Source organism: Hypanus sabinus, chromosome 14 (genome assembly GCF_030144855.1).
Source record: "Hypanus sabinus isolate sHypSab1 chromosome 14, sHypSab1.hap1, whole genome shotgun sequence".
NCBI classification, from domain to species: Eukaryota; Metazoa; Chordata; class Chondrichthyes; order Myliobatiformes; family Dasyatidae; genus Hypanus; species Hypanus sabinus.
The window spans coordinates 93,246,942-93,268,732 of NC_082719.1; the positions used below are offsets into that span (position 1 = coordinate 93,246,942).

The 21,791-nt window shown below is 42.8% G+C and overlaps 1 protein-coding gene across 1 annotated transcript in view; it reads left to right on the plus strand.

The window, feature by feature from the left end:
• The window catches only part of slc45a2 (solute carrier family 45 member 2), a 50,145-nt gene extending 42,737 nt beyond the window's left edge, over nt 1–7,408 (plus strand). Inside the window, exons 6-7 of the mRNA XM_059989656.1 lie at nt 1,799–2,004; nt 7,082–7,408. Of these exons, the coding sequence (XP_059845639.1) occupies nt 1,799–2,004; nt 7,082–7,306 (431 nt within the window). The 3' untranslated portion in view covers nt 7,307–7,408. The remainder of the gene's footprint in view (nt 1–1,798; nt 2,005–7,081) is intronic.
• The last annotated feature ends 14,383 nt before the right edge of the window (nt 7,409–21,791 follow it).

The window sequence follows — 21,791 nt, forward strand, 5'->3', positions numbered from 1 at the left end:
CGGGCCTAAAACTGCTCACAATACTCCTTTCGCAGTCTTCTAAGTTCCAAGAACTTGGTAAATTGCTCTCTCTCTCGTTGGTGGAGGAGAGTTTGTTGCTGATTCTCTGGCAGGAGAACGTAGAAAAAAAAGTGGTGTGACAGACTATAAATCAGTGCATTGTTTTGTTATGGAGGAGTACAAGAAAGATCTAAGCTTAAAAATTAAAATTCTAGACGGAAGGTATGTATTTTTAAAACTATTTGTAAAGTGCTATTGTTTGTTTCTAAGTTTTATGTGTTTTAAATGTCAGGAAGTTTAAGAGCAGTTAAAATTTTAGATTGTTTTGACAAATGGCAAAGTTTCACCCCTTTGGATTTTGTCAAAGTCTAAGAGTAATTTTCCAATGGGGTGGTCTCTGAACTGTACCAACTGAGACCAAGGAGACTATCCCGGCCTAACAGAGATATACAGATGAAGGCCAGTGAAATGGGGGCTCCTGCATCAAGACCAGGCAAGTGCATGGGCTGTGGTTGACATGTTGTGGGGAGAAAGCTGGAGAATGGTGTTGAGAGGGATAATAAATCAGCCATGATGGAATGGCAAAGCAGACTCAAATAGCCAAATGGCCTTATCCTGCTTCTATGTCTAATGGTCTTATGGACATCTCCGGGCACCTGGTTGAGGCTTTTGGTCAGGGTCAAGCAAGGATTTTGCAGTCTAGCTATCTACATAATCAACATGCAAGCCAGGGCAGAACGATTTGAAGAGAGCAAGCTGATGCCCATGTAGCAGGCTCCCTCTCTCCACACAGCTGCTGAATCCAAAGGAGATGCAGAGACTGATACCGTTTGGCACCAGCACCATCGCAGTAGTTGCCAATCAACATTGAACTCAACAAAGGACTGCCTTAGAGATTCCAGCTCTGGATTTTTCCTTGGGGCTTAATCCCGAAGGCTTTCCCATGAGTAGGTAAAGCTGCATGGCAGCAAAGGTTGAGATCTGAGTTTTCCTTCACCTTGATGATATGCCAGCCACAGAGGATGAGTCCCATCTGCCCAAAGCACCAGGGTCGTCCCAACATAACCCAGTCCATCGAAATGTCAGGGCTGTCAGCTGAGTTGGCATATTAAATATAGCACGTAATTAGATCTCATCTTTCTGATGAATTTTAATAGATTATCATAACAAAATGTGAACCATTTTTCATTTCCACGAAGTTAACTGTCAGTAATATTTGTTCAATATTTTCCGTGATTATTTCAAATGACTGGTACTGCATCATCCAGTGGCCACTGAACACACGGATATCCCAATTGAAAAGAGATGAAGAGGAAGGCCAGAGGCTGATGAATCAGTGCAATTCATTGCCAGATATGGCAAGTCATTGGGTATAGTTACAACAGAGGTTAAAAAGTAAGGGTAGTAAGGGTGTCAAAGGTTATGGGGAGAAAGTGGGAGAATGGGGTGGAGAGGGATAATAAATCATCCATGATAGAATAGTAGAGTAGCCTCAATGGGCTGAATGGCTTATTCTGCTGATGTATCTTAGACACAAGAAGTACTGCAGATGCTGGGTATCTAGAGCAAAACACACAATGTGCTGGAGGAACTCAGCAGGCCAGGCAGCATCTATGGATGGAAGTCTTCTTCCTTTTTCCTTTCCAGTCCTGATGTAGGGTCTCATCCCAAAACGGCGATGGTTTATTCCCATTCATAGATGCTGCCTGACCTGCTGAGCTCCTCCAGCACATGAGGTGTACTGCTTCTATATTTTATAGCCTTATAGTTTTAATTGTGTCTTTCTTCATACTTCCAGATACACAGAAGATCATCGTGCCTCTAATTGGATTGAAAATATTGTACTTTTTGGGTTATGTCCTGTTTGGCATTGGAACTGGATTGATTGCGTTCTTTCCTAATGTTCTCTTCACCCTGATCCTTTCTGCAATATTCGGAGCAATGTCAAGTACACTTTATACCATTCCCTTTAACTTGATAGCTGAGTACCAGAAAAAAGAGAAGGTAAGAAATGAAACGTAAGAGAAAGGGTGGAGATTGTAATGAATCAGAATCATTTTGTTTTGTTCTGAGAACTCAATTTAAATCTACTTCTACTCAATAGGAACCTGTGCTCCCCGTCATAAATCCTAAGAATTTAGAAGATTTGAAGTTATCTGTAACTGTGCAAATAGGAGCAAAGACAAAATACACTCAGTGGTCACTTTATTTGTTTGTTCATTTATTTATTTATTGAGCTACAGCATGGAATAGGACCCCCCCCCCCCCCCCCGAGCCACGCTGCCCAGTATTCCCTGTTTTAATCTGAGTTTACCACAGGGCAAATTACAAGGACCAATGAACCTACCAACCAGCACATCTTTGGACTGTGGAAGGAAACTGGGGCACCTGTTGTCACGGGGAGAACGTACAAACTCCTAACAGGGATTGTACCTGGGTCGCTTGTACTGTAGAGCATTGCACTACTGTGCCACTTTAGGTATCTCCTGTACTTAATAAATTTGTCACTCTGTGTATGCTCCTGGTCTTCAGCTGCTGAAGCCCATCCACTTCAGGATGTGATGTTCTTCAGAGATGCTCTTCTGCACATCACTGTTATGTGGTTATTTGAGTTACCGTTACCTCCTGTCAGCTCGAACCAGTCTGACCATTCTCCTCTCATTAACAAGGCATCTTCATCCACAGATCTGCTACTCACTGGATGGTTTTTGTTTCTTGCTTCATCCTCTCACTCTAGAGACTGTTGAACACAAAAATCCCAGTAGATAAGCATTTTCTGAGATACTGACCACATCTGATTCCAATAATCATTCAACAGTTAAAGTCACTTCAGTCACATTTCTTCTCCATTATGATGTTTGGTCTGAACAACAACGGAACCTCTGAAGCATGCCTGCATGATTTTATGCATTGAGTTGCTGCCACCTGATTGGCTGATTAGTTATTTGCATGAATGAGCAGATGTACAGGCTAAGAAAGCGGCTACTGGCCATTAAGTGTGCATCTTCAGATTTTTTCCAGATCTACTTATCACATGTACATAGAAACATAGCGGAATGTGTTGTTTGTGTTAATAACCAACATGCCTAAATATATGTGCTGGAGGGGCAGTCCACAACTGTCACCACACATTCTGGTTCCAACATAGTATGCCCACAGTGCTTGGCATAACACCACAGAGCACAACAAGCAAGCCTCTTTCTTCCCACCACCCTAAACACACAGACGGTCCTCCAACTCCAGGACAGGTCTCCAGTCCCTCGCCTTGCATCTCCACTTAACCTTGCCTTGTATAACCATGCCTTGGTAGTACCTTGCTTTGGCATAACTCTCTAATGAAATCAGAATGCAAGCTTTGCTTTGATATGCAAATTTTTCTATCCAATCAGATTCAAGATCATTTGTTCCTTTGTTAAAGTATAAACATGTTAAAGTAAATAATGTCTTCAAAGTGGTTAATTCACCTGAAATGTTGTTAACTGGCAGACACTGCTTGAGTACCGTTGGGGGGTGGGGGGGGGAAGTCAGCCTACCTGGGGGAAGCAACAGTGGCCGTGCCCATGGCACTGAGTCTGGCCCTGTGGCTTAGTTGGGTAGGGAATGGAAGAGGATGGCAGCAGTGATAGGGGACTCTATAGTCAGGGGGACAGACAGGTGAGTCTGTGGATGCAGGAAAGAAGCATGGATGGTAGTTTGCCTCCCAGGTGCCAGGGTCCGGGATGTTTCCAATCACGTCCACGATATCCTGAAGTGGGAAGGAGAGCAGCCAGTGGCACATATTGGTACCAGCGACATAGGTAAGAAAGGGGAGGAGGTCCTGTAAACAGACTACAGAGAGTTAGGAAGGAAGTTGAGAAGCAGGACCCCAAAGGTAGTAATCTCGGGATTACTGCCTGTGCCACGTGACAGTGAGTATAGGAATAGAGTGAGGTGGAGGATAAATGCATGGCTGAGGGATTGGAGCAGGGGACAGGGATTCTTGATCAATGTGACCTCTTTTGGGGCAGGTGATAGAGAAAGTAGGCACTCAGACCGATGGTTTGAGGTGTGTCTATTTAAATGCAAAGAGTATTATGAACAAAGCTGATAAGCTTACACATGGATCAGTACTTGGAGCTATGATGTGCTGGCCATTACAGAGACTTGAATGGCTGAGGGGCAGGAATGCTAACTTTGAGTGCCAGGCTTTAGATGTTTCAGAAAGGACAAGGAGGGAAGCAACAAAGGTGGGGACGTGGCACTGTTGATCAGAAATAGTGTCGTAGCTGCAGAAAAGGAGGAAGTCATGGAGGAATTGTCTACTTAGTCTGTGGGTGGAAGTTAGAAACAGGAAGGGGTCAATAACTCAACTGGGTGTTTTTGATAGACCACCCAATAGTAACAGGGATATCGAAGAGCAGATAGGGGGACAGATTCTGGAAAGGGGTAATAATAATGGATTTGTCGTGGTGGGAAATTTCAATTTCCCAAACATCGATTGGTATGTCCCTAGAGCAAGGGGTTTAGGTGGGTGGAGTTTGTTAGGTGTGTTCAAGAAGATTTCTTGATACAATAATGTAGATAAGCCTATAAGAGGAGAGGCTGTACTTGATTTGGTATTGGGAAATGAACCTGGTCAGGTGTCAGATATCTCAGTGGGAGAGCATTTTGGAGATAGTGATCACAATTCTATCTCCATTGGACAGAGATCGGAACAGACAAGTTAGGAAAGTGTTTAATTGGAGAAAGGGGAAATATGAGGCTATCAGGCAGGCGCTTGGAAGCATAAATTGGGAACAGATGTTCTCAGGGAAATGTACGGAAGAAACGTGGCAGATGTTCAGGAGATATTTGCATGGAGTTCCGCATTGGTACATTCCAATGAGACAAGGAAAGGATGGTAGGGTACAGGAACCATAGTGTACAAAGGCTGTAATAAATCTAGTCAGGAAGAAAAGAAGAGCTTACAAAAGGTTCAAAAATCTAGGTAATGATAGAGATCTAAAAGATTATAAGGCTAGCAGGAAGGAGAAAGAAATTAGGAAAGCCAGAAGAGGCCATGAGAAGGCCTTGGCAGACAGGATTCAGGAAAACCCGAAGGCATTCTACAAGTATGTGAAGAGCAAGAGGATAAGACGTGAGAGAATAGGACCAATCAAGTGGGACAATGGAAATGTGTGTATGGAACCTTTGGAGATAGGAGAGGTACTTAATGAGTACCTTACTTCAGTATTCACTATGGAAAAGGATCTTAACGATTGTAGGGATTGCTGAGCCTCTGGCGATGATCTTTGCATTATCAATGGGGCGGGAGAGTTTCCGGAGAACTGGAGGGTTGCAGATATTGTTCCGTTATTCAAGGAAGGGAGTAGGGATAGCCCAGGAAATTATAGACCAGTGAGTCTTACTTCAGTGGTCCGTAAGTTGATGGAGAATACCCTGAGAGGCAGGATTTATGAACATTTGTAGAGGCATAATATGATCAGGAATAGTCAGCATGACTGTCAAAGGCAGGTCGTGCCTTACAAGCCTGGCAGAATTTTTTGAGGATGTGACTAAACACATGGATGAAGGTAGAGCAGTAAATGTAGTGTATATGGATTTCAGCAAGGCATTTGATAAGGTAACCCATGCAAGGCTTATTGAGAAAGTAAGGAGGCATGGGATCCAAGGGGACATTGCTTTGTGGATCCAGAACTGGCTTGCCCACAGAAGGCAAAGAGGGGTTGTAGACAGGTCATATTCTGCATGGAGGTCGGTCACCAGTGGAGTGTCTCAGGGATCTCTTCTGGGACTCTTACTGTTTGTGATTTTTATAAATGACCTGGATGAGGACGTGGAGGGATGGGTTAGTAAATTTGCTGATGACACAAAGGTTGGGGGTGTTGTGGATAGTGTGGAGGGCTGTCAGAGGTTACAGAGGGACATTGATAGGATGCAAAACTGGGCTGAGAAGTGACAGATGGAGTTCAACCAAATAAATATGAGGTGATTCAATTTGGTAGGTCAATTATAATGGCAGAATATAGTATTAATGGTAAGGCTCTTGGCAGTGTGGAGGATCAGAAGGATCTTGCGGTTCGAGTCCACGGGACACTCAAAGCTGCTGCACAGGTTGACTCTGTGATTAAGAAAGCATACGGTACATTGGCCTTCATCAATCGTGTTATTGAGTTTAGGAGCCGAGAGGTAATGTTGCAGCTAAATAGGACCCTGATCAGATCCCAGTTGGAGTACTGTTCTCAGTTCTGGTCGCCTCACTGCAGGAAGGATGTGGAAACCATAGAAAGGGTATAGAGGAGATTTACAAGGATGTTGCCTGGATTGGGGAGCATACCTTATGAGAATAGGTTGAGTGAACTCAGTCTTTACTCCTTGCAGTGATGGAGGATGAGAGGTGACCTGATAGAAGTGTATAAGATGACGAGAGGCATTGATTGTGTGGATAGTCAGAGGTCTTTTTCAAGGGCTGAAATGGCTAGCATGAGAGAGCACAGTTTTAAGGTTCTTGGAAGTAGGTACAGAGGAGATGTCGGCAACTATGGTGGAGGTGGATACGATAGCATCATTTAAGAGTCTCCTGGGCAGGTATATGGAGCTCAGAAACATAGAGGGCTATGGGTAACCCTAGCTAATTTCTTAGATAAGGTCGTATTTGGCACAGCTTTGTGTGCCAAAGGGCCTATATTGTGCTGTAGGTTTTCTATGTTTATATACCTAAGTTCTTCAGAAGTTCAATTATAATTTTTTGCTTAGTTTCAGCAGTATAGAATTACATATTTAAAACAGTCAAAATGGGCATGACCATCTTTGTAAGTGACTGATTTTACCTGCCTGTACGCAGATTATAGGCTCTATAGTATGAAGCAGGTCTTACTGGTGAACACAGGGAAAAGTGCTGTTACCATATTTGTGTAATGAAATTCCTTGTAATTTGGTAGCTTTCTTTGAGATTTTTGCTCTCAATTCTAGCCTTTTTAGTATAAGTCACACCTTGTCTCTTCATAATTCATCAGAGCACCACCAAAAAGGTGTGTTTTTCACAGAATGCCCGTAAAACTGTTCAGCGTTGCACATGGATGTGGTCTTTTTCTGTTTTCAGATTGAAAGGAAGAATGACGGGGCAGCTGTGAACGAAAGCAGAGGTAAAGGTATCGACTGCGCTGCCCTGACCTCCATGGTACAGTTAGCACAAATCCTAGTCGGAGCAGGTGTTGGAGCTCTGGTAAACCTGGCAGGCACTGTGAAAGTTGTGATGATCACTTCGTCAGCCATCTCCTTTCTGGGTTGTTGCTTTGTTGTAGTATTTGTTCACTATGTTGACTGAGATGAGCGGAAGGAATGCAAAACTGTGATAATTTTGTTTTCTCAATTTCATTAAATGCTCCAAATTATTATCTGTGTCTTCCCCAATGACTCCAATGTTGCCTTGATTCAGGCACAGTATGACAAATGATCCTAACTAGATCTGCTTGCTTTTCTTGGCTCTTATAGGATCTCTTATATAGGATATTGTCGGGCTGCAAGCATTGCAAACACACTCACTTGAGGAAAGACAGCGCAAGACTTAACAAGAGCTCGGGGACTTTCACTGTATTTCATCAGGCTTCAATCTATTAGGTACTTAGCAAAGGCCAAAAGCAAGAAACTAAGTGTAAAGGGAGCAGCCAATGTGTGAGTGGGCCAGTGCTAAAGCAGTTAGGCTTTGGCTCAAGAGGGTTGGCCAAGCAGTGGCAGAAGCTCTAAGTAAATTTCTTATAAGTTTTTGTTTCTTTTTCCTTGTCTGTTAGAACATAGCCAGTATGTTGAGAATAGATTCAGGGTTAGTGTTATGTTCTCTGTGTGAAATGTGGGAACCCTGGGAATCCTCCAGTCTCCCTGATAACTACATTGGCCTGAAGTGCATCAAGCTGAAGCTGCTTAGGGACCATGTAAAGGAACTGGAGCTGCAGCTCAATTACCTTCTGCTCATTGAGGGAGAATGAGGAGGTGATAGATACGAGTAGGTGGTAGTAACCCTTAGGTTGCAGGAAGGAACTATCTGGGTGACTATCAAGAGAGAGAATAGACAACCAGTGCAAAGTAGATGTTCCCCTCAATAATGTGTGCTGCTTTGGATATTGTTGGAGGGGACAAACTAGCATAGGAGAGCCACAGCAACCAGGTCTCTGGCACTGAGTTGGGCTCTGTGGCTCGATAGGGAAGTGGGGAGAAGAGAATTGCAATAATGATGGGGATTCCATAGCTAGAGGTACAGACAAGAAATTCTGTGGATATGAGAGACAACTGGATGGTATAGATGTTGCCTTCCAGGTGCCAGGGTCCAAGATTTCTTTGGTTGGTCCACAGCATTCTAAAGGTGAACAGCCAGAGGTCACACTACATATTGGTACCAATGACATAGATAGGAAAAGGGATGAGGTCCTGAAGAGAGAATATTGGGAGCTAGGTAGGAAGCTGAAAATCAGGATCTCAAGAATAGTAATATCTGGACTGCTGCCTGTGTCAGGCTCTAGTGAAGGTAAGAGTAGAGTGATTTGGCAGGTGAATGGGTGGCTGATGAACTGGGGCCAGCATTCAGATTTATGGATCATTGGAATCATACCTGGGGAAGGTATGGCCGGTACAAAATGGACAGGTTACATGTGAACTCAAGAGTGATAAATATCCTTGTAGGCAGGTTTGCTAGAGCTGTTGAGGAGGGTTTAAACTAATTTGTCAGGGGGATGGGAACTGGTGATAGGGATGAGGATGGGAGTACTACACAATGCAGGAGATTCAATATAGAAATTTAGTGTCCTGCAATTTCGAATGTGCAGGAAGAAATGTTCAGAAGGGAGAAGTCAAAGACAGCATGAAAGCAAAAGAGAGGGCATATAATATAGTAAAAATTAGTGGGAAGTTAGAGGATTGGGGAACTTTTCAAAGTCAATGTTAAAAGTAAATTTATTATCAGAGTACATATATGTCATCACATACAGCCCTGAGATTCATTTTCCTGTGGACATACTCAGCAAATCTATAGAATAATAACTAAAACAAGATCAATGAAAGATCAACCAGAGTGCAAAAGACCAGAAACTGTGCAAATACAAATATAAATAAATTGCAATAAACGATGACAACATAAAATAATAGGATAATGTGCCCTTAAAGTGATGTCATTGGTTGTCGGAATATTTCAATGATGGGCAAATGAGTGTATTTGTTTCTTTCTGAGAAAGAGCCTGATCGCAGAGGATAGTAACTGTTCTTGAATCTGGTGGTGTGAGTCCTGAGGAAACCAAAAGAAACCATAAAGAGAGAAAAGAAGAAATACAAAGGTAAGCTAGCCAATACAAAGAGCATGCCAAAAGCTTTTTTTTCAATATATTAAGAGTAAAAGGGAGGTGAGAGAAGATATTAGACCACTGGAAAATGACACTGATGAGGTATTGGGGGGGGTGCAAAGAAATGGCAGATGAACATAGTAAATATTTTACATCGGTCTTCACTGTGGAAGGCACTAGCAGTATACCAGAAGTTCGAGACTATCAGGCGGCAGAAGTGAGTGTTGATGCTTTTATTAAGAAGAAGATGCTTAGGAAATTGGAAAGTATGAAGCTCGGTAAATCTGGATGGACCACACCCCAGGGTTTTGAAGGAAGTAATTGAAGAGATTGTAGAGGCATTGAAAGTGATTTTTCAAGAATCACTAGATTCTGGAATAGTTCCAAAAGACTGAAAAATTGCAAGTGTCACTGCACACCAAGAAAGGAGGGAAACACAATACAGGAAATTGTAAGCCAGTTAGTCTGACTTCAGTGGTCAGCAAGATGTTGCAGCCCATTATTAAGGATATTTTCTTGGGATACTTGGGTACACGATAAAATAGTCCAGAGTCAGGGTGGTTTCTTAAGAGGAAATATTGCTTGCCAGATCTGTTGGAATTCTTTGAGGAAATAACAGGCAGGATACAAAGGAGAGTTAGTGGATGTTGCTTACTTGGATTTTCATAAGAGTTTTGACAAGTTACCACACACGAGGCTGATAAACAATATTAAAATCCACATATTACAAGAAAGATACAAACATGAATAGAAGATTGGTTGACTGGCAGGAAGCAAAGATTTGGAATAAAGGGAGCCTTTTGTGGTTGGATGCCAGTGAGTACTAGTGTTCTACAGAGGAGGGCTTTTTATGTTATTTATTAATGATCTGGATGACAGAATTGAAGGCTTTGTAGTCCAGTTTGTGAAGGTAGGTGAAGAGACAGGCAGTGTTGAGGAAGCAGGGAGCCTGCAGAAGGACTTAGACAGATTGGGAGAATGGGCAAAGAAGTAGCAGATGGAATATAGTGTAGGGATATGTATAATCATGCACTTTTGCAGAAGAAATAACGGTGTAGACTATTTTCTAAATGAGGAGCAAATTCAAAATTCAGAAGTGCAAAAAGTCTTGGGAGTCCTTGTATAGAATTCCCTAAAGGTTGACTTTCAGATTGAGTCAATGGTAAGGAAGGTAAATGTAATGTTAGTATTCATTTCAAGAGGACTAAAGTATACAAGCAAGGATGTAATGCTGGGGCTTTATAAGGCAGTGGAGTATTGTGAACAGTTTTGGGACCTGTATCAAAGGAAAGATGTGTTGACAGTGGAGAGGGTCCAGAGGAGGTTCATGAGAATGAGTTTGAAAATGAAAGGGTTAATGCATGGAGAGCATTTGATGGCTCTGAATCTGTATGCACTGGAGATCTCATTGAATACCTTTTGAATATTTAAAGACCTGGATAAAGTGGATGTACAGAGCATGATTACCATAGTGGAAAAGCTGAGAATTAGAGGGTGCAACCTCAGAATAGAGGGACAACATTTTAGAACAGAGATGAGGAAAAATTTCTTAACCCAGAAGGTAGTGAATCTTGAGAATTCATAGAAAACATAGAAAACCTACTGCACAATACAGACCCTTCAGCCCACAAAGTTGTGCTGAACATGTCCCTACCTTAGAAATTACTAGGCTTACCCATAGCCCTCTATTTTTCTGAGCTCCATGTACCTATCCAAAAGTCTCTTAAAAGACCCTATCGTATCCGCCTCCACCACCGTTGCCGGCAGCCCATTCCACGCACTCACCACTCTCTGAGTAAAAAAAACTTACCCCTGACATCTCCTCTGTACCAACTCCCCAGCACCTTAAAACTATGCCCTTTTGTGGGAGCCATTTCAGCCCTGGGAAAAAACCTCTGACTATCTACATGATCAATCCCTCTCATCATCTCATACACCTCTATCAGGTCACCTCTCATCCTCCGTCGCTTCAAGGAGGAAAGGCCGAGTTCACAACCTGTTTTCATAAGGCATGCTCCCCAATGCAGGCAACATCCTTATATATCTCATCTGTGCCCTTTCTATGGTTTCCACATCCTTCCTGTGGTGAGGCGACCAGAATTGAGCGCAGTACTCCCAGTGGGGTCTGACCAGGGTCCTATATAGCTGCAACATTACCTCTCGGCTCCTAAATTCAATTCCATTGCCACAGCTCGCAGTTGAGGCCAACTCATTGGGTACATTTAAAACAGAGCTTGATAGATTCTTGATTAGCAAGGGTGTCAAAGGTTATGGGGAGAAAGTAGGAGAATGAGGTTGAGAGGGAGAATAAATCAGCTATGAAGGAAGGTGGTGCAAACTCATAGGGCCAAGTGGCATAACTCTGCTCCTATGTCTTATGTTTTTTAGCTGATGTGAGCTTCAATGGGAAAAATTCTGATCAACAGACATACTGGCCTTAAATTTGATTTAAAAAATTAAGCTATCCAGACTGAGAGCCAGCCATTTTAATTCCCAGTTTGTGATCCACCTGTTTGTCTTAGATTGTTGAAGCAACAATACTTCACAGTATGTTGCTGATTGATCCGGAAGGGTCCACTGAAAGTTGTTTAGTCAAATACATTTACTAGTGCTGATTACCTAAATTGGAAGCTTTTAAGAAAATCAGGAGGTTGTACAATTAAGATATTTATAACCTATGCAATTAAATTAATGGGAGTCTCTGATTTCTTGATTAGTGCTCTCTAACCTTGTCTGCATTCTACCAATTCCTAATAGGGAAAATCATTCGGTAATGATTAATTCACCATGGAGAAGTCAGTGAGGCAAAGATCAATTAGTACCTCTGTGTACAATGGAGAAAGGAAATGTAAAAATGTGAAAAAAGTTTAAATGAGAATTGTTGGTGGGGGGTGGGAACCAAACTGAAGAGACTGGCTCACAAATGGAGAAAGCTTGTTGACAGTGCAAGAGGGAGGATAGGCAGGTGATAGAGAAGGGATGCGCTCAGACCAAAGGTTTGAGATGTGTCTATTTTAACGCAAAGAGTGTTGTGAACAAAACGGATGAGCTGAGCGCATGGATCAGTACTTCGAGATATGATGTCATGGTCATTACAGAGACTTGGATGGCTCAGGGACAGGAATGGCTACGTCAAGTGCCAGGTTTAGATGTTTCAGAAAGGACAGGGAGGGAGGAAAAAGAGGTGGGCGCTGTTGATCAGAGATAGTGTCACGGCTGCAGAAAAGGTGGACACCATGGAGGGATTGTCTACGAAGTCTCTGAGGGAGGAGGTTAGTAACAGGATGGGGTCAATAACTCTATTGGGTGTTTTTTGTAGGCTGCCCACTAGTGACAGAGATATTGAGGAGCATATAGGGAAGCAGATCTGGAAAAGTGTAATAATAACGACAGAGTTGTCGTGGTGAGAGATTTTAATTTCTCAAATATCAATTGGCATCTCCCTAGAGCAAGGGGTTTAGATGGAGTGGAGTTTGTTAGGAGTGTTCAGGAAGGTTTCTTGACACAATAAGCCTACAAGAGGAGAGGCTGTACTTGATTTGGTATTGGGAAATGAACCTGGACAGGTGTCAGATCTCTCAGTGGGAGAGCATTTTGGAGATAGTGATCATAATTCTATCCCTTTTACAATAGCATTGGAGAGAGATAGGAACAGACAAGTTAGGAAAGCATTTAATTGGAGTAAGGGGAATTATGAGGCTATCAGGCCGGAAATTGGAAGATTAAATTGGAAACAGATGTTCTCAGGGAAAAGTACAGAAGAAATGTGGCAAATGTTCAGGGGATATTTATGTGGAGTTCTGTACAGGTACGTGCCTATGAGACAAGGAATTTATGGTAGGGTACAGGAACCATAGTGTACAAAGGCTGTAATAAATCTAGACAAGAAGAAAAGAAAAGCTTACAAAACGTTCAGAGAGCTAGGTAATGTTAGCGATCTAGAAGATTATAAGGCTAATATGACGGAGCTTAAGAAAGAAACTAGGAGAGCCAGAAGGGGTCATGAGAAGGCCTTGGCAGGCAATATTAAGAAAAACCCCAAGGTAACCTACAAGTAAGTGAAGAGCAAGAGGATAAGACATAAAATAATAGGACCTATCAAGTGTGACAGTGGGAAAGCGTGTATGGAACCGGAGGAAATAGCAGAGGTATTTAATGAATGCTTTACTTCAGTATTCACCATGGAAAAGGATCTTGGTGATTGTAGTGATGACCTGTAGCAGACTGAAAAGCTTGAGCATGTAGATATTAAGAAAGAGGATGTGCTGTAGCTTTTGGAAAGCATCAAGTTGGATAAGTCGCTGGGACTGGACGAGATGTACCCCAGGCTACTGTGGGAGGTGAGGGAGGAGATTGCTGAGCCTCTGGTGATGATCTTTGCATCATCAATGGGGACAGGAGAGGTTCCAGAGGATTGGAGGATTGCAGATGTTGTTCCGTTATTCAAGGAAGGGAGTAGAGATAGGCCAGGAAATTATAGACCAGTGAGTCTTACCTCAGGGGTTGGTAAGTTGGGGATGGAGAGGATCCTGAGAGGCAAGATTTATGAACATTTGGAGAGGTGTAATATAATTAGGAATATTCAGCATGGCTTTGTTAAGGGCAGGTCATGCCTTACGAGCCTGATTGAATTTTTTGAGGATATGACTAAACACATTGATGAAGGAAGAGCAGTACATGTAGTGTATATGGATTTCAGCAAGGCATTTGATAAAGTAACCCATGCAAGGCTTATTGAGAAAGTAAGGAGGCATGGGATCCAAGGGGACATTGCTTTGTGGATCCAGAACTGGCTTGCCCACAGAAGGCAAAGAGGGGTTGTAGACGGGTCTAATTCTGCATGGAGGTCGGTCACCAGTGGAGTGTCTCAGGGATCTCTTCGTGATTTTTATAAATGACCTGGATGAGGAAGTGGAAGGATGGGTTAGTAAGTTTGCTGATGACACAAAGGTTGGAGGTGTTGTGGATAGTGTGGAGGGCTGTCAGAGGTTACAGCAGGACATTGATAGGATGCAAAACTGGGCTGAGAAGTGGTAGATGGAGTTCAACCCAGATAAGTGTGAGGTGCTTCATTTTGGTAGGTCAAATATGATGGTAGAATGTAGTATTGATAATAAGATTCTTGGCAGTGTGAAGGATCAGAGGGATCTTGGGATCTGAGTCCATAGGACGATCAAAGCAGCTGCACAGGTTGATCCTGTGGTTAAGAAGGCGTATGGTGTATTGGCCTTCATCAATTGTGGAATTGAATTTAAGAGCTGAGAGGTGATGTTGCAGTTGTATAGGACCCTGGCCAGACCTCACTTGGAGTACTGTGCTCAGTTCTGGTCACCTCACTACAGGAAGGATGTGGAAACCATTGAAAGGGTGCAGAGGAGATTTACAAGGATGTTGCCTGGATTGGGGAGCATGCTTTATGCGAATAGGTTGGGTGAACTTGGCCTTTTCTCCTTGGAGCGACAGAGGATGAGAAGTGACCTTACAGAAGTGTATAAGATGATGAGAGGCATTGATCATGTGGGTAGTCAGAGGCTTTTTCCCAGGGCTGAAATGATTGCCACAAGAGGACACAGGTTTAAAGTGCTGGGGAGTTGGTACAAAGGAGATGTCAGGGGTTAAGTTTTCTACTCAGAGAGTGGTAAGTGCGTGGAATGGGCTGCTGGCAACAGTTGTGGAGGTGGATACAATAGGGTCTTTTAAGAAACTTTTAGATAGATACATAGTAAAATAGAGGGCTATGGTAAGTGCAGTAATTTCTGAGGTAGGGACATATTCAGCACAACTTTGTGGGCCAAATTGTCTGTATTGTGCTGCAGGTTTTCTATGTTTCTATAAACACCAGAGATTCTGCAGATGCTGGAAATCCAGAGCAACACACACAGAACAATGGAGGAACTCAGCAGGTCAGGCAGCATGTAAGGAAAGGGATAAACAGTCAACATTTCAGGTCAAGACCCTTCATCAGGAATAAATAGTGATTGTAAAAAAATACAATGCCATAGGAAAATCTTGCTTGTGATCATGGTCTTTCCATGACCATGATGGTTCTTGGCAAATTTTTTTACAGAAGTGGTTTGCCATTGCCTGCTTCTGGGCAGTGTCTTTTCAGGACAGGTGACCTCAGCCATTATCGATACTCTTCAGACGTTTTCTGCCTGTCGTCCATGGTTGTATAACCAGGACTTGTGATATGGACCAGCTGCTAATATGACCATCGACTACCTGCTCCCATGGTTTCATGTGACCCTGATCAGCGGGACTAAGCAGGTGCTACATCTTGCTCAAGGCTGAGCTGTAGGCTAGCAGAGGGAATGAGCGCCTTACACCTCCTTTGCTAGAGATGCATCTCCAGCTCACTACCCCAATGTAACTGCATTAAAAAATGGAATGTGGGACCTTTACAAGAACATTTAGCATTTGCTTTTAAAATATAAGAATTACTGAAGGATCTTGCACATCTACTTCAAAATACTGGAAAGATTTAGCGGGTCAGATAGCACCTTTTCAGTTTTATTTCTTAGAGATACAGTGCAGAACAGGCTATTCCAGATGAAGGAGCCACACCTCACAACAACCCATCTGTTTTAACACTAGCCAATTTGTAAAGACCAATTAACCTAGCAACCGCTGTATCTTCGTTCTATGGGATGAAACTGGGATACCTGGAGGAAACCCACATATTTGTAGTGATAACGTAGAAACTCCTCACAGGGGGCAGTGCAATTGAACGCTGAACTCTAAATGACCGAGCTGTAACAGTATCTAACCAACAGTGTCAACATTACACACAAAATCATATTTTATAAAGCAAGCAGTTTGTGTTGCTTTTATTAAAGATAAACCCTTTGTACAGAAGTATTATCTGCCTCAGCTAAAATAAAGCTTTTTCATTTGGTATTTCATACAGCTGAATATATGGTTTTTGAATTAAGTAACCTTAATGTTCACTGGTATTAATCAATAGGTCAAGAAAATACCTGAAACAGCATTCTCTAAGATGAGATACATAATTTTAAAAAGTTCTTCTGGCTACATAATAACAGAAAAAGTTTTTTGTATTTTCTCCTGGAAGTCTAATATGAATCACGTGCAAAAGAAAATCTGCTGTGTGTGTATTTTTGATTATTAACCTTTACTAGGTTGCCCAGCAATATGTTGCACGTTCAGATATGCTCTTCTGCACACCACTGTTGTAACGCGTGGTTATTTGATTTACTGTCACCTTGAACCAGTCTGGCCAATCTCCTCCGATCTCTCTCATTAACAAGGCATTTTCCACAGAACCGTTGCTCACTGGATGTTTTATGTTTCTTGCACCATTCTCTGTAAATCCTAGAGATTGTTGTGTGTGAAAATCCCAGGAAGTTAGCAGCTTCTGAGATATTCAAATCACCTCACCAGACATCAACAATCATTCCACTGTGAAAGTCACTTAGATCACACTTTTCCCCTATTCTGATGTTTGGTCTGAACAACAGCTGAATCTCATGGCCATGTCTGCATACTTATATGCATTGTTGCTGCCACATGATTGGCTGATTAGATATTTGCATTAACGAGCTGGTGTACCTCATAGGGTGGCCAGTGAGTGTACTACTGGAAAAGAGGTAATTCACCAATAGACCATGGAAGATTGTGAGCTGTAAATGAGGAAACCTATCTTTTCCAGGTTTATTTTCCAACAGAATATAGTGTCAGAAAGGTTGAATCTAATTGAATGTAATCCTTAATAAGATTTGCCAGGAACAAATTGAATTTGAGAATATTTGTTCTGTCATTAAAATAGAAGTCCCATTCCATCTGCTAGTGAGAAGCCTGATGTCTATACAAGGAATATCTGCAGTAGTGAGTGAGAACATGCAGGACCCGCAGTGTTCAAACATTCAGGGGTTTGCTGTGAAAAACAGATTAGTATATTCCTCTGTGGAATTATGTTAGAATTGGGAAAAGTAATAACTACACAGCATTACTGCCAAACGTGCTCTGAGTGCACATTGATCCTATGCAACACTCTGATCATGTGTTTGGATCTTATGTCCTCTGAGAGGACTACAATCTTGTCGTGGTTTGGAGGCTTGGGTGCCAGAATAACCCAGAGCTATTGTATGTTGTCTGGAGTCAGGGCTTTATGCTTTGGCTCTTGGTAGGCCATGCCAAACAGGTCAAAGGGCAGAGAACAGACTAAGAGTGGTCCACCAGTCCTTCATGTTCGGGGGTTCAGATCAGGGCTTACAACCCTGACTGGTAAAACAAAACTGTTATGGAAACAGCAATGAAGAATCCTTCTACATCTGAGTGTGACGGTATTCCTGAGTCTCCACCTGGAACTTGTATGACTGACAGTAGTGAGAACTGAGCTACTGACATGATATAGGAAGCCCGGAATACAGCCAGAGATGGAGGACCTTCATTGCTTCCCTAAACGCCAGTGGTGTGACAGGAATTAGAGAGAGGATATTCTGTGCCCAAAGCACCCAAGTCACTAGATATGGTCAGGAACCAAATTGGTCATCATCATAATTATGTGCCATCTCATATGACGTGGGTAAACATTATCACATGACGATGATTGCTCTTGGCAAATTTTTCTCCAGAAGTGGCTTGCCATTGCCTTCTTCTGGGCAGTGTCTTTACAAGACAGGTGACCCCAGCCATTATCAATACTCTTCAGAGATTGTCTGACTGGCATCAATGATCGCAAAACCAGGACTTGTGATATGCACCAGCTGTTCATATGACCATCCAACAACTGCTCCCATGGCTTCACATAACCCTGATTGAATGTGGGGGGGGGGTGTTGCTGAGCAGGTGCCACACCTTGCCCAAAGGTGACCTAAAGACGAGTGGAGAGAAGGACCGTCTTGCTCCTCCTTTGATAGAGATGTATCTCCACCCCGCCATCAAATTGGTAAACTGGTTTATTATTGTCACGTGTACTGAGGTATAGTAGAGAAACTTTGTAAACTTTGTGTACAGTTGATAAACATCTCATGACAAAGCATATTATTGTAAAAGGGAAAGCAATAAGAGCATGCCGAATAAAGTGTCACAGTCCCAGAGAAGGTGTAGTACAAGTAGGCGGTAAGGTCACTACGAGGCCAATTGTGAGCTCCATCTTAGGTCCATTTAGTAGATTTTTAACTATGGAACAGAAGCTGTCCTTGAGCCTGTTAGTGCTTCCTTTCAGTCTTGTGTTTCTTCTGCCCAGTGGGAGAGAGGAGAATAGAGAATAGTTGGGTGGGGTCATTGATTATGTTGCCTGTTTTACTGAGGCAGTGAGAAGTGTAGAGAGTGCCTATGGAGAAGTCCTGAAGAAGAGTCTCAGCCCAAATTGTCAACTGTCTATTCCTTTCCATAGATGCTGCCTGACCTGCTGAGCTCCTTCAGCATTTTGTGTGCATTGCTTTGGATTTCCAGCATTTGCAAACATTCACATCTCCATGGAAGAGAGGCTGGTTTACATTAGACTTCTGTTTATTAGCTATAATTCTACACAGTCTCATCTCTAAATTCCTCAACCTGGTACTCAGCATCTCCCTTTGCAACTGGATCATTGACTTCCTGAACAACAGACCACAGTCAGTAAGGATAGTCAACCCACTACTTATACGTTCATGACTGTGCAGCCAGATGCTGCTCTAACAAGTTTGCATACGATACCACCATAGTGGACCACATCTCAAATAACAATGAGTCAGTATATGAAGGAGATAAAGAGCCTAGTGACATGGTGTCTCGTCAAAAATCTATCAGTGTTTGCAAAACAAAAGAGTTGGTCATTGAATTGAGGAAGCAGGTGGTGCTCATACTCCTGCTTACCTCAACAGTTGAGAGCTTTAAGTTCCTAAGGGAGAGAATCACTAACAGCCAGGGTTAGTCCTACCACATAGTTGTCATGGCCAGGAAAGCTCACCCAGCACCTCTACTTCCTCAGGAGGCAAAACCATTTTGGCATGCTTACTTTGACACTCACCAATTTTATCAATGCTTCGTACAATGCATCCTATCTTGGTTTATAAACATAAGTCCTTGGTCAGATCCCATCTGGAGTACTGTGTTCAGTTCTGGTCACCTCACTACAGGAAGGATGTGGATACTAAAGAGAGAGTGCAGAGGAGAGTTACAAGGATGTTGCCTGGATTGGAGGGTGTACCTTATGATTAAAGTTTGAGTGAACTTGGCCTTTCCTCCTTGGAGCGATGGAGGATGAGAGGTGACCTGACAGAGGAGTCTACAATTTCTGTGTTGATCATGTGGATAGCCAGTGGCTTTTTCCCAGGGCTGAAATGCTTAACATGAGGGAGCATTGTTTTAGGGTGCTTGGAGATAGCTACTGAGGGGATGTCAGGGACAAGTTTTTCACACAGAGAGTGGTGGGTGCGTGGAATGCACCACAGGCAGCAGGTGTGGAAGTGGATATAATAGGGTCTTTTAAGAACCTCTTGGATAGGTACATGGAGCTTAGAAAAACAGAGGGTTATGCACTAGGGAAATTCTAGGCAGTTTCTAGAGTAGGTTACTTGGTCAGCACAACATTGCGGGCTGAAGGGCCTGTGGATTTCTATGTTCTATGTTCCATAAGGGATACTGCAGATGATGGAAATCCAGAGCAACACACACAAATGCTGGAAGGCTCAGCAAGCCAGGTAGCATCTATGGAAATGAATAAACAGTCAATGTTTTGAAATGCAACCATTCTTCAGAACCATAAAGGATGGTAGAAGACATCAAAATAAAAAGGTGTGTGCAGAGGAAGGAAGACTAGCTAGAAGGTGATAGGTGAAGCCAGGTAGATGGGAAAGATAAAGGGTTGTAGAAGAAGGAACCTGAATGGAGAGGGCAGTGGACCAGGTGAGAGAGGGAAGAAAGAGGGGCACTGGGGGAGGTGAGAGGCAGGTGAGGAGAAGAGGTAAGAGACCAGAGTGGAAAATAGAAGCATGAAGGGGGAAGGAGGAAAAATTACCAGAGAAATCAATGTTCATGCTATCAGGTTGAAGGCCACCCAGAATATGAGGTGTTGCTCCTGCACCCTGAGAGTGACATCGTTGTAGTAAAAGAAAAAGTCATGGACTGACATGTTAGAATAGGAAAGGAGAAAGGAATTGTGGAGATTCTGCTCTGGACAGATAGAGCGGAGGTGTTGGACGAAGCGTCCCCTCAATTTACATTAGATCCTACCAATGTAAAGGACGACACATCAGGAGCACTGGATACAATAGTCGACCCCATCAGATTCACAGGTGATGTGTTGCCTCACCTGGAAGGGCTCTGTGGGGCCCTGAATGGAGGTGAGGGAGGAGGTAAATGTTCAGATGTAGTATTTCAGTTGCTTGCAGAGGTTTGTGCTAGCAGGGAGATTAGTGGGGGTGGAACAAATGGACAAGCAAAACATGGAGGGAGCGATCCCTGCAGATAGCAGAGAGTGAACGGGTAAGGTAAAGATGTGCTTGGTAGTAGAATCCCATTGAAGATGGCAAAAGTTGCGGAGAATGACATGTTGATTGCAAGGGTTCATGAGGTGGTAGCTGAGAACAAGAAGCAATCTATCCTTGTTAAGGTGGCAGGAAGATGGGGTTATCCAGAAAATGGAGGAGATATGGGTGAGGGCAGCATCACTGGTGGAGGACAAGGGCATCTCTGATTCTTGGAAAAGAATGCCTGATATATCATGACTTAATATGGCAACTGCTCTGCCATATTCGCAAGAAACTGTAGAGTGTTGTGGATCTGTCTATGCTCAGAAAAGCAGTCAGTTTAATCAAAGATACTCCCCACCTCAGATAGTCTTGCTTCTGCCTTGTCCCTTTGGGCAGAAGATATGAAAGCTGGAAAGCAGATACCAACAGATATAGGGCAGCTTCTCTCTCTGTTACAACACTACTGAATGGTTCCCTAGTGCAATAAGATAAATTCTTGACCTCACAATCTACCTTGTGGCCTTGCTCCTTACCGCTTACCTACCTTCAATTCTCTGTGTAATTTATTTTGCATTCTGTTCTTGTTTCATCTTCAACTACCTCACGGCACTGTTGTAAAGAAATTATCTCTGTCCACAGTGGGCAAAACAAGTTTGCCACTGTATCTTGATGCATGTGTCAATATAAAAAAATCCCAATTTATTTTATAAAGTCTGTATAACTGTAATGTCTGTTAGGGAGTATTTTGGAGTTATCAAGTTCAAGTTCAAGTTTAATTGTCATTCAACCATACATGAATACCAATGAATAACAGCCAAATGAAACAGCGTTACCCTGGTGCCAAGGTGCAAAACACAGTACCAACATTCGTACACAACACAAGCTTATATAGCACATATGAGAATGCAAGCATATTTAAAATACCAGTAAAATAGAGTCATGCAAAAAAATATAGTCCCAAGATCCTGAGTGCATGAATGTTGCATCAGTCTGCAGTCGAACACAATACAGCTTGTCTTCTGCCAAGTGAACACTAGGGGCAGCACTGATTCCAGCTTGGACAACC